Source organism: Podarcis vaucheri (assembly GCF_965113315.1).
Source record: "Podarcis vaucheri genome assembly, chromosome: 8".
Lineage (NCBI taxonomy): Eukaryota > Metazoa > Chordata > Lepidosauria > Squamata > Lacertidae > Podarcis > Podarcis vaucheri.
Genome location: NC_138766.1, coordinates 52,244,049 through 52,267,579, shown reverse-complemented (window position 1 = coordinate 52,267,579; position 23,531 = coordinate 52,244,049). Strand labels below are relative to the sequence as shown.

Below are 23,531 nucleotides of genomic sequence, written 5' to 3'. Positions count from 1 at the left end.
AGGCAGTATAGCATCTGTTTCCATCTGAGAAAGACCGGTCCTAATGACAATCAGCCAATCCATGGGAGGGAGTACAAGAGATGAGACATAGAACAGAGAAAGAACAAAACATACAAAGGGAACAGAAAAAAGACACACACTATCCCTATGCGCAGGAAGTCTAAGGCTGGTACACTGCTGCTTCCTGCCAGCAACACAGCTCAGATAGATGGATGGAGCAGCTGAACTGCCCCAAATCAAAACTGCTAGGAAGGGGAAGGCATATTCCACCACTGAGAGCTCTGCTGCTACACCAATTACAGGCAGAATCAATGAGCAAGCAAACCTGTCTGTTGTCATCACTGCTGTGCTACACTCATCCTCTTCTCAATGCCATATAACATTGCAGGTGGGCAATTAAAGGAGAGGCAGTATGATGGATGGTGCTAACAGAAGGATTGGGGTGGAAGATAGGCTGGTAGCCCTAGCTGAGATGCATGTGTGTGTTTCTGCACACGAACAATAGAACACAACCGTGGCACAGGAGACCCTTTGCTTTTTTTGGTGCCCCCAGCAGCTACTTGTGCTGCCCTATGGTAAAGCCAAGCCTTTAGTGATAAAGAACTCCACTGAAGGTTACGAATAGCCCTATAGTTGTGCAGCAGGATCCTACTTATATTTCCTAAGAGAGATTTTAAGGGTTACCACAGGGTAACACGTCCAACCACTTCCATTTAGCTTCAACTGATTAAGTCAAAGGAGGCACCGAAAGAAGGAAGTACTGCGGTTGTAGTAATGGGTGACTTAAGTTGCCCTTACATCGACAGGGTAAATGTGTATTCTGGTCATGACAAGAGGTTTCTTGATACCTTAAATGACTGTGCCCAAGAACAGCTGGTCATGGAACCAATGTCAGGGAAGGTGAGCAAGTGATCATGGTGCTATTTGGTTCATCTTATGTGTAAGTGGACAATTGTCAGCAGAGTCACATTGGACTTCTGAAGAACAACATTCTAAAAAAACCAGGAGAATGTGAAAAATAAAGTCAAGAGAGTCAAATCTCTCCAGAGGTCTGGGGGGTTGTTCAAAACCACAAAAACAAAGGCTCAGGTAGCCTATACAGTGGTACCTCGGGTTACATATGCTTCAGGTTACAGACTCTGCTAACCCAGAAATAGTACCTCCGGTTAAGAACTTTGCTTCAGGATGGGAACAGAAATCGTGCTCCAGCGGCATGGCAGCAGCAGGAGGCCCCATTAGCTAAAGTGGTGTTTTAGGTTAAGAACAGTTTCAGGTTAAGAACGGACCTCTGGAACGAATTAAGTTCTTAACCCGAGGTACCACTGTATAGTGTAGGATTTAGGTTTTCAAAAACAGGGACCTAAAGCATCTAGCAGGGTCTAATCCAATCCATAATCCAGTCTTCATTTTGGAACCAAGTCTAAATTTGGACAAGAATCTGGGGATTTAGCCCCCCCCCCCCAGCCATGAATCTCACTGTGTGATCTTTGGCCAGGCACTGTCTCTCAACCTAAGCTACCTCACAGGGTTCTTGTGCAGATAAAATGGGGGGATATTGGAGAACCACGTACACCACCATGAAGGAAGAGGTGGTATATAAATGTAATAAATAAAACAAAATAAGATGCAGCCTCATTTTTTATAGTTTCTCTTTTTATAGTTTTTCCTTGTTGCCCTTGCTCCCCCCGTTTCGTGTAACATTTCGTCTAAAGGAGAGTTTTGGAGAACTCAGGAACGTTGCTCGATGTCTTGTGACATTTTGGTTGATCCTAATAATAGTATTAATCAGTGGCGGCGGCAGCAGACAAAAAATGGGGGGGGCACAAAAGGGGGGAAAGCCTATTTCTAGATAGTGATTTGTGTGTGCCATATGTCAAGATCGCTAAAAGAAAAATAACAGTATATATACGTCAATCCAGCAAGGGAGTTGGGGGCGGGGGCGAGAGCTCCTTGCTGCCACCGCCCATGGTATTAACCCAACTGTAGGTTAATACCACGGACATATCGATCTGGCGGCAGCCCGCGACACCTTCGCCATGTTTATTCTGAATCCCATTCTTTCCAACGGGGTTTACTTCCTCCGAGTAAGCGGCTCGGAGCTTCTGTTTTTCCACGCGTTTCCTTGGTGCTTCCGCCGATTTCCTAACTCGGGCCGCCGCCGCCGCAGCTTGCAGGGCGCCTAAGCGGCCGGACGGGGGAGCGAGAGCGACAGCGTTTGCACCCGTCTCCTCCCGCGCCCGGCGCTGCTCTCTCTTCTCTCCCCGCCCCCAGGAGGGAGCGCCTGGGCTGCCCTTTTCCCGGGGAGTGGAGAAGAGGAGGGGCGCCCACTGCGCAGGCGTCGCTCGCACCTTGTTGATTAGTCAGTCCGTGCTGGGATGGCGTTTACTGGGTCAGCTGGAGCTGCAAGCAGAGGAGCCAGCGGGAAGAGCCGCCGCCGTCTGTGCAACCCACGCCGCCGCCGCCGCTGCTGCTGCTGGGGGGCCGGCGGAGGAGCAGCAGCAGCTGTCGAAGGCGCCTCGCCTCGCTTTTAAGCCAAGCCCATCATGGCCTGGGGAGGCGGCGGCGGCGGCGGCGAGGAGAGTCGAGGCTGAGGAGGGCGAAGCCGCCACCAGGCGACCCCCGCCGCCGCCCGGACCCCCAGAAGGGCGGGAACATGGATGCGGGCCCCTCGCCGGGCTCCAGTCTGAAGGATGTGAAGTGGAGCGCCGTGTCCGTCCCGCTGGACCTGCTGGTGAGCACCTACCGCCTGCCTCAGGTCGTCAGGCTGGAAGGCGGTGAGTAGAAAGAGCGCAAAGGGCCGCGCAGAAAAGCGGCTCGCTTGGTAACTTGGCCGGACTCCGGCGGGCTGGAAGCGGGAGAAGCGGCGCCGGTGGTGGCGGTGCTTGTGCAGCCGGGCACTGGCTCTCCTCCTTCCCCGGTCACTTCGGAAAGAGTCGCCAGACTCTGCCTCTTCTCCACTTGAACGCCGGCCAAACTCCAGGCGCGAGTCCTTCTGGGGAGAAGAGCCCATTGGGGAGAGGGGGCACGTGACTAAAATATGAATGGGGCACGAAGGAGGCGAATGCCAGGGCTTTGATCTTAAGGAGCGCAAAGCGGCGCGGGGGCGATGTCGGGGCCCCGGGAGCTGGTGCGGCCGGCGCGCCGAATGGGGAGGAAGGGAGGGGGCAAGTGAGCTGCGCCGGAATGGCCCCTGGCTCGCCTCTTGCCCGCTGTTGCTCCCTGCGCGAATTGGGGCCCTTTTAATTTACCATATCTGAAAGTCGAGAGGCTTTCCCTTAGTCGCCCTGGCTGCGATCCCAAGAAATTCAGCTGGAAGTTAGGTCCCGTTGCAAATCACCTGGGTTGACTTGCGGCTGGGATATTGGAGCCCCTGAACACAATGCAAATTCAAGAGCTGCGTGCTTAAGAAACCCACTCGAGCAGATGGGCTCAGGTGTGTTATGTTGGCTTGTGGTCCAAAACGCAAAGTATAGGACTCTGCGTAATCTCAGAGCAAGAATTGTGCTCGCCCATAGATTTATTGAGATAGCTATTGGCTCTCAGCTTCTCCTCTTACTGAGGGCAACATTAACAGGAGTGGTACAGGGAAAGAAGAAATGGTTATAAATCCCCTCCCAAAGGGGCATAAACTAAGAATTGCTTCTATAGCTTGGTGCAGAAATCCAATTCCCTTCAAAGTATGGTTGATAGGCTCTTCTGTTGAAGGGCTATTCTGGCAAGCTGTGTTTAACTTTGAAAGGGTTAGTATGATGTGCTTATTTCCCCCCAGCTCCTTTATTATGGAGATGTGTTTGTCAAACAAACACATTATAGTAATTATAACCATTGCAATTACTTCTTCAGTCATCTGTGCTCTCTCAGCTAGCCAAAAGCTTTTTTTGGTAGCTTCAGATTGAAACTTACGTTTGATTTTGTTTTCCCCATCATCCCCCCCCCACAGAATACCCATTTTCTTGTGTACCCATATCCTGTGCCAACCGTTGAATTAGATTTATTTACAATTGAATCCTTTGAAAGATCTTTTTTAAAAGCCTTTTGCACAAATTGAACTTTCAAGTTATGAAAAAAACATTTCATATTAGAATGGCAAGATATGGAATTGCTAATCATTCTCTGTCTTGGAGAAGTGTGTTTGTATCTGCCTTGTTTACATATGCAGTGCAGGAGAGCAACATCTATGATGCAATATTTATGCCTCTTTAAATATTGAATAGATAATGGTTCCAACCCTGCATCACCTATTCGCCCAGATCTATCAAGGTATTCCCAATTGATTAAGCTAGACATTCATTAAACCAAAGACGGCACATTTCATATGGGCACCCTGCCTGAATTTTTCTTCAGTATTCTCTAGTTAACAGTTGACTCTTCTGTTCGAGTGGTTGCATATTATCAGATGACGTCTATGAATTAAAACGAATAGCCAAGTTATATAACGTGTTAATAAAGGAGGGCATAGAAGGGTTGTTGACTGGTGCATTTCTATTATTAGGGGCCTGTCTACTGGGTTTCATCCGCTTTTCCTCTCTCAAATGTAGCAGTGCAAAAATAGTTGCTGGTGTTTCTCTCTTCCCCTTGCATTGGATGTAACTACTGTGTGATCGGCAAGCAGTTGGGAAGTGGATAACTGAGCTGGGAAGGTTTTCCACTGCAGCTTTTGAACTGTTATGCTGCTCTCCATAATTTTCTGCTATCTCCTTCTAATCATAATTTATTCCTGGAATTCAACCCTTGATGTCATTATAACTTTAGGATTAAGGCTTTTTTTTCCTCACTGTATTACAGCTCTTGTGCAAGTCTCTCTTCTGAATGCCCTTTGCAATCCACCTAGTCTCCTGGTATTCACACATCTCCGTTTTCTATGATCACTGTCCGTTTGTGTCCAAGACTTTATTCGTGGCTCCAGGAACTGGAAGAAGCAGCACATGGCAGAGGTTATGGGAATCTGTCCCCCTCTGCAAGTTGGAGGGTGACTCGTGTTGACTTCCCATGTAGTGAAGAACCCTGATTTTCTGGGAGTTTACATTGTTTGCTAGCCTCCATGATGAGGACATGAGGTTCCTTGCTTTGGGCAGTTGTCTTCTAACCCATGGACAGCAATGTGGGGAGGCTAAAGTAGCACACTCACCCCCACGTCTTGCTTTTCCAAGTTCCTGATTGTCTGAAGAGGGCTTAAGTTTCCAATTGATTCCTAATTTTTAAAAATGTGCAAAACACTCTTTCATATTGTCCTTCTCACAATAGACTGTTGAAAACATCATTAAATAGTATTGGCCCATTTGGCTAATGGGAAAAGTGAGATACTAAGGGGTTGACTTGATAAAATTCAAGATCTGCTCATTAGCAGCTGTTGTTTCCAAGAATTTAGAATTTCTTCACCTCTTTCACCCTGATAGAAATACATGGCCCCTATTTTCATTCTGAACGGTATCTATGTGAATCTTGATATATCAAGTGATGGCAACACTGGACATACTTCAGTGATCTTGAATATCTTTAAAAGTAGTTAAATAGTTACTTCTGATGGTATACATAGAAAAAAATACTGCATTTGCATATTCAATAAAGCACAAGTGCTTCCGATGGCAAATAATCCAGCTCCTTTGTGTGAGTGTCCTAAGGGCTATCTGCCCATATACACTTAAGTAGAATACTTTTGGTTTAGCATGGAGTTTTGGAGAACTTGAAAGCTTCTTCACTACCTTGTGACATTTTTGTTGGATACAAATACTATCCAATTGTGGGCTTTAGACTTTGTGTGTATGTGTATATCAACCTGACCCTGATTGTTATACTTTGTCACTGAATAAATTAGGAAAGCCAACATCATCACCATCAAATTTTGCATTTACAATAATTTTCCTAAGTGTTCAGTGTTTTTAGCATTACTTTGATGCATTACAGTTTGATGCATTACTTTAAGAATCCTTACATGGAAAGATATATTACAAAAACAAAATAAACAGTTTATTTTTAAAAAAATAGAATCCCATCAATATTCTTGCGCTAGTCATTACCCCACTTTTGTACAAAAGGAGTACCTGGTGGTCATCCCATGAGTTCATAGTTTTGGGAAGATTTGAACTGGGATTCTCTGAGCCCACAGTTCATTTTCCTAGCCACTGTGCTCTGCCAACAACAGTATATTCTAATCTGCCTTCCATGCTGGCTGGGATTGATAGGCGATGTGGTCCAGAACCTCTGGGAGGCACCAGGTTGGCAAAGGCTGCTCTAGATCACCTGGACTGTTCTGTGGACTGTTACACATGTAGAATGTCCTTGGTTGGTCTGGTGCCTATTGTTAACTTTGCATTGCTTCCAGAGCAGTATCTTTGTGAGGGGTTTTGCAGAAGACATTTCCTTTAGCATAAGCTTATTTTCACAACAAGGTTTTGCTTAAGGTTGTAGGAACGGCTTATGAGGAACGGCTAAGGGAACTGGGCATGTTTAGCCTGGAGAAGAGGAGGTTAAGGGGTGATATGATAGCCATGTTCAAATATATAAAAGGATGTCATATAGAGGAGGGAGAAAGGTTGTTTTCTGCTGCTCCAGAGAAGCGGACACGGAGCAATGGATCCAAACTACAAGAAAGAAAATTCCACCTAAACATTAGGAAGAACTTCCTGACAGTAAGAGCTGTTCGACAGTGGAATTTGCTGCCAATGAGTGTGGTGGAGTCTCCTTCTTTGGAGGTCTTTAAGCAGAGGCTTGACAACCATATGTCAGGAGTGCTCTGATGGTGTTTCCTGCTTGGCAGGGGGTTGGATTCGATGGCCCTTGTGGTCTCTTCCAACTCTATGATTCTATGACAAGTCTTTACTGTCAGTATCTTTTTGTGCAGAGCTATTAATAAGACTGAATGAATATGAAAATAGCTCTAAATAGATGTGTGTTTGTGTGTGCTTTCCCTCTCTATGTTAATAATTAGCCTTGAATGTCTAAGGATATGGAGAGGGGGAGCAGACATGTGCCCAAATACATCCGGAGTTGGAAAGCCACGGCAAAGAAAACCACAGTATGCAGAACTTAAGTTGCATTTTACATTCTTGAGATAGAATTCATTTTACTTGTGCAGCATATTATTTCCACTGCAGTATCTTGGCTTTTTATTAACCATTGGTATTATTCTTTTTTTTTTTGACGCGGGTGGCGCTGTGGGCTAAAGCCTCAGCGCCTAGGGCTTGCCGATCGAAAGGTCGGCGGTTCGAATCCCCGCGGCGGGGTGCGCTCCCGCTGCTCGGTCCCAGCGCCTGCCAACCTAGCAGTTCGAAAGCACCCCCGGGGGCAAGTAGATAAATAGGTACCGCTTACCAGCGGGAAGGTAAACGGCGTTCCGTGTGCGGCTCTGGCTCGCCAGAGCAGCGTTGTCACGCTGGCCACGTGACCCGGAAGTGTCTTCGGACAGCGCTGGCCCCCGGCCAATAGATGTGAGATGGGCGCACAAACCCCAGAGTCTGTCAAGACTGGCCCTTTCAGGCAGGGGTACCTTTACCTTTTATTATTCTTTTGATGTGTGGACACTTCTGCTAGGAGCTCTCTGTATGTATTTTTGCCTGGGTGACTTTGGAACTTCAGAAAGTACACAATTAAAATGCATGAGGGTATTGGGAAGCCGTGTAAGAGTCATTCCTGCAAGGGAATGTTGTGGAAACAATAATGAATGGTAAACAAGCAAATTGTAGCAAGTTCCTTTGAAAGAATAGCAAGCAGACAAAATAGGGGCTGAGGAAGGAAAACATATCTGTGGATCTATTAAAAAATTATGTAGAAAGCTGTGTCAAGCGAACACACACTTTTATGTAGAAAGCTGTGTCAAGCGAACACACACAATTAGCAGTGACTAATTACAGTAGAGAAAGAATTTTTCTCAGTTTTTGTAGATTCATGCATTTTTTCACTCTAAAAGCAGTTTTCATGTTTTTTTCCTATATGTACACAAAAGTGCTGTAAAGGAATCTTGCATTGTTTAGCATGGCCCTGAATTTCTTTGTAGAAAGGAGCTCTTTTATTACAGTACACTGTTACTTAGTTTCCTTGATGGCACTGTTTTGCCAGCAGAAAGTGATTCATTGGGAAAATAGATACACATGACATGCTGGTGTCTTGCATAAGAAGTAGGGAGACATGCTGATGTTATTGGCTCCTTGAAAAGATATGATGGATGTGTAGAAAGCAGTGTAGTATTATACGAGTCCATTATTTTTCTGGCAAGGATGGTGCCATATAGATTTTGAAAAGGAATATGTCCCACCATACTTAGCAGTTTGGATATAAGAGCTTTGGTTTTTTGGTTGACCAACACAGTCTGGGGCCTGTGAGCATGTTCTTGCCACAGGGTAATTCCTATGGCACTTAAATGTGGAGTGAGGCTTTCATTCTCACATTAAGGTATTTTGCACAGACACACTCATTTGAGGCAACCTACAAATGAAATATTGTGGCCCTCGTTATGTGAAAACAAAATGTTGTAAAAAGCCTAACGCCCTTGCTTCTAAGAGCCGTGAGGCTGAATGTGGCCCGTTGTGCTCAAGTGAGTTCTTTCTCCTCTTTCCACTCATCATGGTTATAACTGCCTGACAAACTACTTCCTCCTGCTTCAATGCAATCCTTTGGAGATTTAATTGCTACTGTAGGTCATCTTCCAATGCAGTAAAGCTCATGTTAGCTCTTTGCCTAGTGATGTGATGTCTAAAGCTGCTTTTATTTTAAACAGCTAATTCATTTTTATTGATTAATATGGAATGGTTTCCCCCTTTCCTCTATCATAGCCTTCTACTAAGCCTTGTACTTTCTCTGGTACTTGAGGCAGTTCTTGTACTTCCTTTTCAATGTCTTTGAACCCTGAGATAACCACCAATTTTGGTATGCTTGAAACTGCTGTAGTAAACTTCTTGAAGTCCTTTTCTTGTGCCAGTAAGATACTGCTTTTTTGTTAACCACCTTAGGATTGACGTATTTTAAAATGAAGAGCAGTATAGAAATGACTTAAAATAAGTGCTGTTCCTTCACAGCTACTGGCCTTGGTAGCTCCCACAGGTTCCAAGTACCATGTTTTTAAACAAATGGCTTTGGCTATGCATATATACATGCTATTGTTAAAATGAGAACCAGGGCAGGGGAGCTGGTGTATCACGGCGGGAGGAGTGGAAGGTGGCGATTAGGCAAATCTTTTGAGAGATTTGATAGGTCTGAACTGGGCAGAAGGCTGTGTAATGAGGCCATAATACTGACATGGAAGAAGGCACGTTTTTCTGTTTTGTTTTTTGAGGAGGTGGATTGGGGTCATTCCAAGCAACTTGTAATTGCCAAGTTGATGAAGAATAACTGTAGGCTGTGAAGTCCTATACTAGTTTCATTAAGAGAAAGCTAACTTCATGTGCCATGGGGAATATCTAGTACACCATTCACAATTATGTGTACAGAGTCCTGGATGTTGGGTACATGTTATGTGTGCTGTCCACTAACGGGTTGTAAGAAGAAACACACAGCTCAGTCTGTTGACAGTTTGGAATACGGTACTGTTGCTGCTGTTTCCCAAGATATCCATTTCTGAAAGCATTTTGACCTGGTATGGTCTGCTGTCTTTCCCTGGCATATGTTATTTCCTTGGGGGGGGGGTCTCATTTCTGTATACGCAAGTGAGCTGAGCCCCTGTTGCCTATACCCAGCTTGCAACAGTTGCTTGCAGCTTTGCAAAAGTATAAAACTTCATTGGGGTGTAAATATGAATTGTTGGTTTGGTTAGGTGATGGTGCTTGTTTTAGTGAATGAATTTTTCATTAGTTTTTAGCCTTATAACAAGCTGCCACGAGAACCCCTGTTATAGCACTGGCCAAAAATAAAAGAAATACGTTTAAGTACATATAAACATAACTGACAATAGCACCATTCTGGTATGAGTCACGCATATATATTTTAGTTCGGTTCTGACAGTTCCCTTTGAGCTCTTGTGAAGTTCATTTTCAGGAATGAAAAGAGCCTTGGAGGAAAGTGCTTTTCCCTTATTGGCAATATAAGTGTGCATTGTTCAAGGCTGCTCTGAGAGAGAGAGAGAGAGAGAGAGAGAGAGAGAGAGAGAGAGAGAACTATGTTGCACTTCAGAAGTAGAAAGGCTATTACAAGAGGATGTTGTAAGGCAGGCAGCTATGACTTGTGACCTCTGGTTAAACTGATCTTTTTAATAACTGCAATGGGAGATGGCTGCTGTTTAGAGAGAGAGACCAGTTATTATTGTGTTGTAAAGTCTTATTCGTCCACATACAAAAAGTTCAGGCCACATTCCAAAGGTGTTATTTAGCATGTTATAAGGGGACAATATGCCCAGGGCCAAACTACATGTGGCGTCAAATCCATGATTTGATGTCATGCATCTCTCTGAAACAGAACACTACTATAAATAGCCATTGATAAAGACCGTGGGGAGAACCTTTCAACCCTTTCCTCACAGGCCACGGTCCCATCACCCCCTTCCCAAAGCTCCCATTAGCTTGAGTGGCTTTTGAAGATTTCTCTCTGCAGTAGTTCCCACTGTTTCAGAGGCCTTCCTCTCTGATTTGTTCCTTAATTATTTTCTTGCTTTTTTTCTTGTCTTACAGTCTGTAAGCCCACAGTCAGGGCCAGTCTTTAGATGATGATTCTGCAGCATCTGGTTGAGTTTCTTGATTTATACGCTGAGCAATATTTTATACAGCTTAATATTGCTTAATTAATATTTTCTGTAAGTTGCCTTGAGTTACTTTTGTGAAAAGAGTGATTAATAAAAATAACAAATAATAATAAACATAGCTTTTGTAAATGGTTTTCTTTGTATTGTACAATTGAATAGAGAAGAGGAGGAGCCTCCACTTGTTCAGTACCTTATGGCTCTCAGTGCCAGACTGTTCTCTGCCGTTTAGTCTGAGGTCTTATGCTGCAATCCTATGCAAACATATCTGAGAGTGAGTCCCACTGAACCCAGTACTTGCAAAGTAGATGTGTATAGACAGTTAGGCTGAGAATAAATTTGCCTCAATGTGTTTTGACAGACAATCGGATATGGGTAAAGGATGTGACTATAGCTTTCAGTGTGACGGCATTGCTTTATGTTCGATCGTGTGCAATCCAATATGCTGTATTGTGTTAACTTCCTACTTCGGTAATAGATAAATTCGTGGGAAGCAATACAATATGGCATCCTGCCCATACGTAATACGAAGGTGGTATGATTGTGAATTCAGTCCTTCTCCCAAGTTAAAGCCTCTCTATTTTCTTTACTCTTATTCAGGCATACTAAACATTTTCAAAATATATTAAGCAACTTCCCACAATGAATTGTTAATGGCCTAGTTTGCATGCAATGTCAAACCATAGTTAATGTTTAACTGTGGTCTAGCACCAGGGTGCAATGTGTTAGTGCAGGCTGCTGCAAGTCTCCCCTTTGCTTCTCCCCTATTCATTGCTGGAAGCAACAAATTGAAAGGGCAGGTCAACACCAGAAATTTAAAGCACATCCAACATACATTTAAAGCATATGACACACACCCCTTGAGAACACCAGGAATCGAGTGTGCTTTAAACATTAAGTGTGCATCTGTGCATCTCCCCTAAACGTTTGTGTATCAGGGCAAGTGGTGGGCATGTGAGAACTGAGAACACACCCTAAAAGCCAATTTATTTATTTAAATTGATCTTATATCCTGCTCTTCCTCCCCAAAGGATTCCCGCTCCCCCACTGAAACTGTTTAGAACTTCCATAAAAAATCTCGTGCTAATATTTTACATCAATTTAATGCAGCGAGAAATCTGTGTTAATATTATCCTGCCTCTGCAACAGTCATATAGCAGCCTTTCTGTAATATGCCAAAGCAACACGTCAGGTTAATAGCATCCCCTAATGGAAATAATTGTCAATGAGCTCTAAACCATTTCCCAGCACATATACTCTAGTCAGGAAAGCCTAAATGAGTAAGTGGCGGAGCTGGACTGTAGTTGGCCAGTAGGGAAATCCTTATAGAGTAGGCAGGTCGAAAGGCTCAATTAAAATTCTCAGGAGGATGTGTCTGCAGATAGTACTAGAACTTTGGTCTGAATCCTTTGTTAGCCTGGGTGGGGTCTCAGTTTGATAAGGGGAACCAGGATATACCTGGCAATAATTGGATTTCTCCAACATTTCACCTTAATCTTAACCAGTAGGATTCAGGCTGATCTTAAAAAGAGCCCTGTGGAATCAGACGAAAGGCCTCAGCTAGTCCAGAATTTTGCCTCCCACGGTGACTAAGCAGATGTCAAGAGAATTTCACAAGCAGGAAGACAAAAGGAACATAGGAATCTGCTTTGTACCAAGTCACGCCATTGGTCATCTAGCTTGGCTTTGTCTACGATACATGAACTGGCGTCAGTTGTCCAGGGGTTCAGACAAGAGACATTCCCAGCCCTGCCTGGAAGTGCCAGGGATTGAACCCAGGATTTTCTGTGCACATAGGAAATGCTCTGCCACTGACCTGTGACTCTTCCACCAAAGAGCTCTCTCCCACTGTTGTTTTCACTAGGTATAGCATCCTAGAGGTAATACGACAACCACCGCGAGCAGTCACATTTAATAGCCTTTTCCTCCAGAATTTGTATAAAGGTAAAGGTAAAGGTACCCCTGCCCGAACGGGCCAGTCTTGACAGACTGTGGGGTTTGTGCGCCCATCTCACATTTATTGGCCGGGGGCCAGCGCTGTCCGGGGACACTTCCGGGTCACGTGGCCAGCGTGACATCGCTGCTCTGGCGAGCCAGAGCCGCACACGGAACGCCGTTTACCTTCCCGCTGGTAAGCGGTACCTATTTATCTACTTGCACCCGGGGGTGCTTTCGAACTGCTAGGTGGGCAGGCGCTGGGACCAAACAGCGGGAGCGCACCCCGCCGCGGGGATTCGAACCGCCGACCTTTCGATCGGCAAGCCCTAGGCGTTGAGGCTTTAGCCCACAGCGCCACCCGCGTCCCAGAATTTGTATAGTCCCCTTCTAATGCCTTCTAAGTTTGGTGCTGGGGTGCGGGTGGCACTGTGGGTAAAACATCAGCGCCTAGGACCTGCCGATCGCATGGTCGGCGGTTCGAATCCCCGCGGCGGGGTGCGCTCCCGTTGCTCGGTCCCTGCGCCTGCCAACCTAGCAGCTCGAAAGCACCCCCGGGTGCAAGTAGATAAATAGGGACCGCTTTATAGCGGGAAAGTAAACTGCGTTCTGTGTGCTGCTCTGGTGCCGGTTCGCCGGAGCAGCTTCGTCACACTGGCCATGTGACCCGGAAGTGTCTGCGGACAGCGCTGGCTCCCGGCCTCTAGAGTGAGATGAGCACACAACCCTAGAGTCTGTCAAGACTGGCCCGTACGGGCAGGGGTACCTTTACCTTTACCTTTAAGTTGGGTGCTGAAAAGTAGTAGAAGAGCAGTTAAAAACTGACCTTGAGCGAAACCCAGCAGACTTTAGGTTAAGCAAAGTTTTTTTTGTGGTGTGCGTGGTCGAACCGCATATTTCATTTCTTACATTTCTATCCCACCTGTTCCCCCTGGAGTTCAAAACAGAGTACATGGTCCCTTCTCATGTTATCCTCACAACATCATGGTGAAGTAGAGCTGGTGACTGGACCAAGATCCCTTTTGAGCTTCATGACCAAGTTGGATTTGAACCAGAGTCTCCCCAGTTCTAATCCAACACTCCTATCCTTGCATCTTGCATCATGCCATCCTACACAGTATATCCTCTGTGTGGGAGCCATTGCTACCACCTGTTGGGGTCTTGTGAACTCAGTTAAACCCCCCCCCCAATTTGCAGAGGGCTGGTGGGAGGCACTTTGGAACAGTTTGCTCATAGTCGGGTATAGGATCATATTGATGCTAAAGACTGTCCTAAAGTTGATTTATTCCTGAGTACCTCCCATCTTGAATGAGGTATCCTAGAAGTGGTAAAGCTGCAGCCAAAATGAGTCAGGGACTGGAATGCCTTCGCTACAAAGAGAGACTAAAGCATTTGGAGCTAAGGGCATAGCCAGGATTTTTGTTGGGGGGGGCACAGAACCTTAGTTAGCTATGTATTTTATTTACTTTTGTTGATTTAAGGGGACAGCTCCCCCCCCCCCCGCTATACCCATCCTTGGAGCTTTTTACTTTTTAGCAGGTAAGAAAAAGCCAGGTAAGAGGGGTGGGGTAGATATTTCTAAAATCGTGCATGGTGTGGGGAAAAAAAAATTTCTCCATCTCCCATATTACTAGAATTCTACAGTACCTAATTAAACTGGTATAGCTTCACACAAGAACTGGTATAGCTTCACACAAGCTTCTACATGCAGCAGATAACTTGTGGATTTTTAGCCACAAGGGGTAGTGACAGCTGCAGAGCTGGATGGCTTTCAAAGGAGGATTGGACAAATTCATAGAAGACATGCCTGTTAGATAATGTAGCTTACTGCAGGGGTCACCAACCTTTTTAGACCCATGGGCACATTTGGATTTTTGAGTGAGTGCCATGAGAGCCATCCACTCTAATCACTTCTTTTACACACACACACACACACACACACACACACACACACACCTTGCTTTTCCAAGGCATCTGGGTGAAAGTTGGATCCAGTAGAATTAATCTGACCCCTGGAAAGCACATAGAGCTAAAAGAGGAAGGGGGAAAGAGTGCCACTCCTATAGCTTCCTTCTTCAGTTTTATGTACTTTGCATTGCAAGGGGTTGAATTAGATGGCCCTTGGAGTCCGTTCCAACTCTACAAGGCTATGATCCTATGATATTTTGCAGTGGGGGCAAGAGTTTACCATCACTTTATGGCCAAGGGAGCCATGAATAGAGAGATTTCAGAGGCTCTGTGAGTGCCAGATGGAATCCTCAAGGAGACCACTATGCTCACACATGCCACATTGCCAACCTTTGGCTTAATAGAACCACATATTTAAAAGGTATGTGGTGTTGTTTTTTGCTGGACATAGTATAATTAAATAAGTCACTACAGATAAAAAAATTCTTTTTTCTTGTCAAAGCACTGTCTTCTAATTAAATGTGTTAAAATCTGTTGCTTTGCTCAGTGTGTGAAATTTCAGGAACAGGTATACTATGTGAAATAACTGTCAACCAAATGGTATTTAACCCGCACCCGCCCCCTTGATTTAACACATGTTCAGTTAGCAGCAATTGGCGTAAAGCTGATCAGTAGCAAAGAGGAAGTAAATCTAATCTGTCATTTAAAAAGATAGCAGCTTTTTCATATCCCTTAGTTGAAATATGGCATTACTAAATTGTAGAACCACTCAAAGAACTTGAACAATACCTGAAAATTCGATGTAACTTTTATGCTGGTTTACATCTGTCTTTGAACCTTCTCTGAACTTCTGTTCAAGAGGTCAGTTCTTCCTAAAATGATGCAAAATAAGAACAGAAAATGCTGTCCAACTCCTGCCTCCCTCCTCCCTTCTGTTTCCCTGGCCTCTAGCCAAATCAAATTATCCCTCTGTCAGGCTCTCCAAATTAGTTCAGCATTCACATGGAGGGAAATTTTTCAATACATTTGGTAATTAATTGTATTGGACCATTTACCCATTGCACAAACAGACTGCAAAAACTTGAAAAATAGGATATGTGTTGTGATTTAAAAAGCCAAACCAAGCCAAGTTCTGTATGACTTGCAGTTAGAGAACTTTGGCTGAAAAGACAGCAAATATATTCAGTGTTTCCTTCTAATGTAGGTCCACCTAAATGGGGAGTTTGGGTCTGCTGCTAGCCAACCTGCCTCTTCATAACTGGGAGGGGGGAAGCATTTCAGAAGGTAAATCAGCTGCATTAGAGAGAGAGAAATTACTTTCTACTGGGGAACATAATCCTCTGCTTCCAGAATCGAATTGTGAGAACTGTGTGTTCATCTTCAGGGCTGGTTCAAGGTTTCCATACTGCTGAGTGTCTCCCTCTCCACATCCTCTGCAGTGGGCACCAGGAAGCCTGAGCTCTAATATGTCATCCTTTCATCCCTTTGGCTCTCAGAGCAAACTGATGAGTTGATGGGACTTCTCCACACAAAGTAGAGGGAAAGAGGATGTGGGAGCAATGAGAGAAGTTGTAGCATCGTAGGGAGAGACAAAGCAGAGTGGCAGCGGTCCAACCCATGCTACCTAGTGCTGCCAAGCTTCTGTGTGGGCGCTCATTTGCAGAAGCCATGGGGAATTCACTGATTCCTATGAATTACTGTCACATGAAAACATCCAATTAATTGGAGAGAAAAGCATAAAGTCATTTGGTATTCAGTGCATTTTCACTGGAAGAAAGCTGACCAATGTTTCAGTATTAGGGCCCCTGCGCCTTGAGTGCAGGAGCTGTGAACCTTTAGCTCTCCAGATGTTTGACTACAACTCTCATCATCCCCGACCACTGGCCATGCTGGCTAGAGCTGATGGGAGATGGGGTTGGCATCTGAAGAGCTACAGGTTACTTTCTTCTCCAACCCATGGCAACCCATGGGTTGATTTCTCTTTTTTGTAACAGCCTGCACACTTTATCTAAAAAAACCTAGCTCTTCTTAGACAAAACGTTTTCCTTCCTCTGTTCCACCTTTCCTATTGTGTGCCATGACTTTATTTTACAAAAAAAGAATGCTCCATACATTGCAAAATGTATGGTTTGCCTTGGCACTTATTTAGATCTGAATCACTGCAAGTCTTGTTATTACCAGGGCCTTGTAGCATGACAGAGTTATTGTTGTGCTTACCAGTAAGAAGAGCCTCTTAAAGGGCTAGCTGGCTTATGAGTCAGTATTCATGGTCCTAGTTCCTCTCTGGAAGAATCAGTTGGTTGGAAAAGCCTTATACAAGCTAATAGTCCTGCAAGGGAAGAATAGAACTTAAAAACATCCAGCAGCTCTTTAGCTAGCAATACTAAAGTCTTGTGAATATTTTCACAAAGGCCACCCACCCGCATTCATTTCTAGGTTCTCCAGCCTTTGAAACTGCATACTTTATTCTTAGCTGTAATTCCTGCATTACAAGGGATTGGACTAGATGACCAAACCAAAGTACAAAAAAACTTAGGAGATGTTTCTTTCATCTTTCTACTGACTAGGGGGAGAAAAGCTTTGAAGGAAGTTTCTTACAATTGAAGGAGGTATAACAATAGTAGCCATGCATTGTAAATAAAACAAAACATTTGTGAAGTTCTATTGATCAGAAAATTAACATTGTTTGGTTCTTGGATTAAAAAAAGAAGGCTGTTTTAATTTGCACATGTGCTTCAGCTGTTAGCAAAAGGCTTCAGTTCCTTTTTGTGTCTGAAGCACAGTAGGTGTCAGGATTGTAAGCAAAAAATGAATGTTTATATTAAAAAGGCTCTTGTGACATCTAACAAACAGAGTATAAATGGTGATATACTACTGTGCTGCTACAATAGAGGAATTATTTCAGCAGTGTAGTAAATTTTGCCAGTGGAGTGTAAAGACATCTAGCTGGCTGGCTGCCATCTCAAATATAAGTGGGAAAAATAAAAAAAAAAATGGGTCACTTTTGTCTTGTTCAAGTCAGCAGAGTTATTTGCAGTATGCAACACAGACCCCCTTTAAATGTCATCTTAGTTGCCTTTGTAGAATTCAGTTACATTGCTCAATAGTACTAAAAAAGAACAAAGAATATACATTTGCTTTGGCCGAATGTATTGTGCTCCTCTGCTTCTCTCTGAATGTCAAATTGTGAAACAGGATCACCGCTAATATACTGTAAGAATGTAAAACTGTGTCCATTCATAGTCCCCCTCAAATACTGTTGAGTGGCCCTCATACCAAGAAAGCTCATCTTGATACAGAACTTTCTCCTCAGGGTGGCTGAAAGGGACAAAGCGTTTGGCATTGACAGCTGCTTTTCCCCACAGTTAAATTTTATTCATTCCTCTTGCTGCTCTATTGAGGTTAAAGTCAATTCAACTAATGGACAGCCTTCAAAATTATTATAGAATGCCAGTGATCTCCTCATTTCTTAATTGACATGAAGTTCGCAGTCCCTGACTTTGGAGGGACAATTCACAGTATGCATAACTTGCTGTGACACTGTGATATGTTTTTGGAACGTAGTACATAAGTACACAGTCTGTTAATTTTGAGGCTTCAGATATTGTTGACCAAAGATGGTCAAAGTGCACAATAACTGGCTTCTGCTTCTCTAGTGTTATCCTGTTATCCCAAGTGTCCAGGACGAATAACAGTATCAAAGAATCATAGGCAATCCCAGCAAAAGAAGTCCAGTTGAATGTTATAGTGACATAATCACACTCCTGAAACCACAAATATCGTTTCTAGGGTTTGAAAAAAGTTTTAAGCAAAAGGTGCTTACAAATTCAACCATGCACCAAAAAGCATGGAACTTTTAGGTTCAGACATCCATCTTCATTTCCATACCATGTAAACAATAAACTTATTGTGCTGCCTTAAAGCTAGACTCCAAGCTCTTACTGTGTGGCCTCATTTACGTGTGTTGAAGAGATGCATGAGTACATGACAAACACATGTACATTGAGGAGAAACACACAGTTATGCACATTTCATAGGGCAAATTATACTTGCATTACACTTATGATGGGGGAAATAGTAATCAGACAGCAGATCAAAGTTTATAAACAATTGCAAATAGCAAAAAAATGGATTAATGTGCAGGCTGTTACAGAAATAAAAAGTTGATTATATAGGCAGTATTTAAGCTAGCTTGGCAACTCTTTGGTAATGGCTATGGGGTAGTAAAATTATAATTCCAAATATGGAGAGGAAAAGGCAACAAAAATCAGACAGGCATGCATAGAACTGAATTCGTTTAAGAGGAAAGAGGGGATACAAATGTTTGTTGCTGAAAGGCAGCTTAGGTAGCTGTGAGAGCTAGAGAAAATGGAGTGTGGATGTTGTCTGTTCAAAGGCAGGAGGAATGGAAAGAAGTTCTTTATTATAGGCACTTATCACAGTCACCATTTTTGTGGGCATTTTTAAAATAAAAAAATCAGCTTTTGCTAGGCTTTTATCACATACAGCATCCTATTTCTGTGAGTGAATGAGTCACTTGTTTTCTTACTTTTGTAAGTAAAACAACTTTTTATGGTGGGGGGAAATGCGCTTAATGTCACTCTATATTTGGCACCTTTCAAATAAATTGGCTCTAGTTCTGCCTGACTCACTGTAATTAGAAAACACTTTGCAGCCATGATCCGGAAATTTTAGGTGCTGCAAGTTTTTCCTTATATGTGCCAAGCTCACCTTCTCCCACACTGTGGGAGCTTGGTTTAGGTTTCACTGTGTTGGAGGCTAAGCTGGAAGTTCTTCTAGGCGTTGGGAATGGTTGGTTGGTGGTTGGAAATGCAGTGTGTTTTATCGGCATAGTGCAGTTTCCCTTGGAGGCTGGTGCATGGCCCGTTAGGGTCAAGGCAACACTTTTCCAAGGTTCATCTTGACCAACCAGCCCCCCCTCACACCCACCTCTTATATCAGAGGTTTTCAACCTTGGAGTCCATGGCTCCCTTAATCAACTACATTCTTTCTGCGGCACCCCTGTGGACCTCAGGAGCCCAGTTATGTCACCCCTTGCCTGCAGAGCTGGCAGCCCCTCACCCTTTTCAAACATCCTCCCTTGTGGAGTGTTCCCTCAGCCTCCTCTCCTCTCCCTTCTCCTTGGGAGTTCTCCAGGCAGCAGCTGCTGCTGTCCCTGGTCTCTGAGCTGTCCCACCCACCTGCCCCAAAGAGTGGTGTCTCCCAGAGGCTGGGGGGCCCCAGCCAGATTAGCTTTCTGAAGCCCAGGGCAAGTGTACTCAGCTGCCCCCTCCCCTTTGCAGGGCCTGATGTGCTCATGCAGAGAGAGAGAGAGTCATAGAGCTGGAAGGGACTCTGAGGATCATCCATTCCAACCCCCTGAATGCAGGAATACAGAGAGAGAGAGAGATTGCCAGAGTGATCTCATTACAGTGGTGCCCCGCAAGACGAAAGCCTCGCAAGATGGAAAACCCGCTAGACGAAAGGGTTTTCCATTTTTGAGCTGCTTTGCAAGACGAATTTCCCTATGGGCTTGCTTCGCAAGACAAAAACGTCTTGCGAGTGTTCCGATTTTTTCCCGCTCCCCCCCTTTTTCTAAGCCGCTAATAGCCTTTTAGCCGCTAAACCTTTAATAGCCGCTAATCCGCTAAACCACTAATAGCGCTAATCCGCTAATAGGGTTGCTTCGCAAGACGAAAAAACCGCTAGACGAAGAGACTCACGGAATGGATTATTTTCGTCTTGCGAGGCACCACTGTAGCCTAATATTTATTCCTTTGAAGGAACCAGATTGCATTCTTCCTTGCTATAGCTTCCCTCAAAGATCATATGCCAAACTATGTGGGAGTACAATTAAATGAGCCAGAGTGGGATGTATTTCACATCTGCTGGTTTCATTCCTACGTAGGCATAGAAAATTTCATCATTATGAATGGAGAAATAGGTCTGTTATCACTTGCTTCCATTCTAGAGCAATGAGGCAGTGCCTTTGAGCTTTGTTTCTAGAAGTGTAAAGGCAACATCTTTCTCTATCAGTATTCCCGTATTCGTTGGCTTGGGAATTACAGTGCTTGTCTTTAGCTTGGTTGTTTATTTTAAAGATTCCCTGAAGTTCCTCCATAGTGAGTGTTCAAATACTGAATTGGCATTGTGTTCTTGGGTTGTCTTGCAGCTTATAATAGGATCATATCTACAGCTCCATTTTTATCACATTGATTTGGGGGAAGAACATATTTTTGTCATCCCCCCTTCTCAGATTGATGGAGTGTTTATGGATTTGTAGGGCAGAAACATAGATTGAGACTATTGGTTATAGGGTTCTTAGAAAATAGGTTTCTGCTCTGGTTGCCACCCTCTAATTAACAAATGCAGTGTGCATTTTGTACGTAGAGAGAATGGTTGCTGGCAAATGGTACAGCTAGATGCCATCTTAATGAATGTATTACTAATGAGCTTTTGTAATATTAGCTCATCAACACCCTCACTGTTCCTGTCCAGTTTTAATTATGTGTGGCAATCAAACTTTGAGAAATCATTATACAAGCACTACAAAGGCCGCATCGTTTTTTGGCACAGGGCATTCTGGGATGGTTCTCCCCCCCACACACACACACAAATGCAATCCATGTTTGTGTTATTGCTTAGCAATTCCTGAGCTTGTCTACGTTCTAAAAAGATTTCCAAAATTCCAAATAATGAACTTTCAGGAGAACACAGAGAAATATAGTAGTGTTTGCACTTTCACGTTTGAGTGCTAGCAAAATGCCAGTAGCTAGTTGAATCATTGCACAACAGCCTGTAGGCAAGAAGTGCTATTTCTCACTGACTATAAAAACATGTATTGAAGTGCATGAGCCATATGTCTGAGTTTAAAAAAAAAGTAATTAAATGTCACATTGAATATATTTGTATGAAAGATTTGAGGATGTCTGAGATACCAGAGAGATGTAAATTGTTTTGGTAATGCATTCATACTTGATAATAGCAGATGAATGTAGAAATAGCCATTTTGAAAAAGGGGAGTGCTTATCAGTGTGCTGCTCCACATTAAACAATTGATTATGCTCAGACTAGTGTGCTAAGAATTAAGATTCCTGAGGTTTATAGAAAGATTAAAACAGAAATGGGCATTACTAAAGTTTCTTCTAAAAATAACAAGCTGTCTTTTGCCTGCCTGTATTGTAAGATGTGAGGAGTATATGACTCGCATGTTATATTATTGATGCATTATTTATATTTATAAGCCATGTCCTGGCCCATAGGATTCCAGGGTGTACATAAGAAAATGATTAAAAAAACAATAATTTAAACAACACTTAACATCATACTGTGTCAATGAAAACAGTTCACCAACAGCATCAAAAATAGCCAAACTCACTCACAGACATTGTCTAAAATGCCTTTCTGAACAGATGCATTTTGTGGTCTAAATAACTTCCTTTTTCTTTTAAAAGTTTTGAGGTTGCACAGGTTGTTAGGTGGTCTCCTGTCATGTTTTAACTAGGCCCAGATCTGGTTTAGCTCCACATACAATAATGCGGAACACATTCAAACCATTTCCAGGGTTGGAGGTAAAATAAAGGAAATAAAGATGCATGGCAGAGAGGAACAAAACAAGTCAGTTAATGATGATGCATATTGATTGTCCTGCTGTCTTAGCAAGTTTCATCAGGTTTGAACAATAGGGAAGACTACTGTCTTGGGGAAACTGCATTCATAGCAGCCATAGCAGCATACTTCTTTCTACGGGCAGAAAAACACTTCACCAATCTGGTTGCAGAAAGAATATTGTGTATTAAGGAAAACCTCACTGGATGTGCTTCCCTAGCATCCAAAGAGAAGAAAGTGTGACTCTCCTTGGTATTCATATCCTGGATTTTTCCACTGCCTGTAGCAGAGAAAGTGTGCTTACGTGTAGGCAGATGGGTGTCTGCCCTGGACTGCACTTTACAAGTGTGCCACCCAAGAAGGGAGAGTAGGAAGGAGGTACAAGTCACGCAGAATCACCACAAGCACAATATTCAGTGACCTGGTTCCCAGACAGGAGGGATTACAAAGCACCTAAATTACATTATGCTATAGCACCAGTAGGTGTTTCACAACAAAAGGATTGGCTTGAATCAGAAAGCAGGAATTCGGGATGGGTTGGGTTGGGAGAGGATGGGAAATGCAGTAAATTTCCTCCTGAAATCATAAAACATGTCTACAGAAAACCAGTGCCGAATTGAAGTATTAATAAATTTCTTTTGGTCTCAGTTCTACTAACACATCTTGATCCATTCTGCCCCATTCCAACAGAGAGACATTAAAAGAATTAGAAAACATTGTGACAGGATAGCTTGTTTCTAATTATATGGGTTTGGCTCCAGCCTAAGTTACAATTTCAACTAACTTAGGTCTGTGTCAGCCTGCTTGGTTTCTTCCAAACTAAAGTTTAGGAATTTGCATGACTTTGCCATGATTTATCAAGATGATTCTGTTTTCTGTGTTAACATAGGTAATTTCAGCATATAATGTGCATTCAGGTGGATCCAGAATAATAGTAGCCTTGAAGTAAAAGACTAGTAGACAATTTCTGAAGACACATGGCTCAGATGGATGGCACAGTAGCTCATAGGATCAGGTGTTTTAATGGCATCTCCTTACTAGTGGAGGGGCACAATTACTGCACCCCCAACTCCAGTGATGGGAACAGGAGCAGCCTTTGACATGGTCCTTTGCTGATGGCATTAATTTTTATGAAATGGTTTGTTTTTTTTAGAAATGGAAAAGATCCCTGCACCGAAAAATATAACTGTGGGGGGAAATGTCATTATGGAACATGTTCCACCCTACATCACTGTTTACCTATCAAAAGCTGGCTTCAGAACACAGCATAGCAATCCAAGGATCATTATAATATTCCTGAAACCTATAAAAGAGGCACAGCTTGCACTTTTTTTTTGCTTTGGAGAGAGTAGGGAAAGATGAGGAATTTCAATGGAAATTGAAGGTGGATGGATTTGCCCTGCTTGCCAGACACTGA

General features: G+C 43.6%; 1 protein-coding gene across 3 annotated transcripts in view; it reads left to right on the top strand.

Annotated features, from left to right (window-relative positions):
* Positions 1 to 2,511: 2,511 nt before the first annotated feature.
* The window catches only part of GAREM1 (GRB2 associated regulator of MAPK1 subtype 1), a 75,278-nt gene continuing 54,258 nt past the window's right edge, over positions 2,512 to 23,531 (top strand). For 2 of the 3 annotated variants that reach the window (XM_082234801.1, XM_082234800.1), the window contains exons 1-2: positions 2,637 to 2,774; positions 10,596 to 10,717. Coding sequence is in view for 1 of the 3 variants with exons in the window: in XM_082234799.1 (XP_082090925.1) it covers positions 2,654 to 2,774 (121 nt within the window). In the remaining 2 variants the exon portion in view is untranslated. Of the gene's footprint in view, positions 2,775 to 10,595; positions 10,718 to 23,531 lie in introns of all 3 variants that reach the window. The other variant, XM_082234799.1, reaches the window with a different exon arrangement.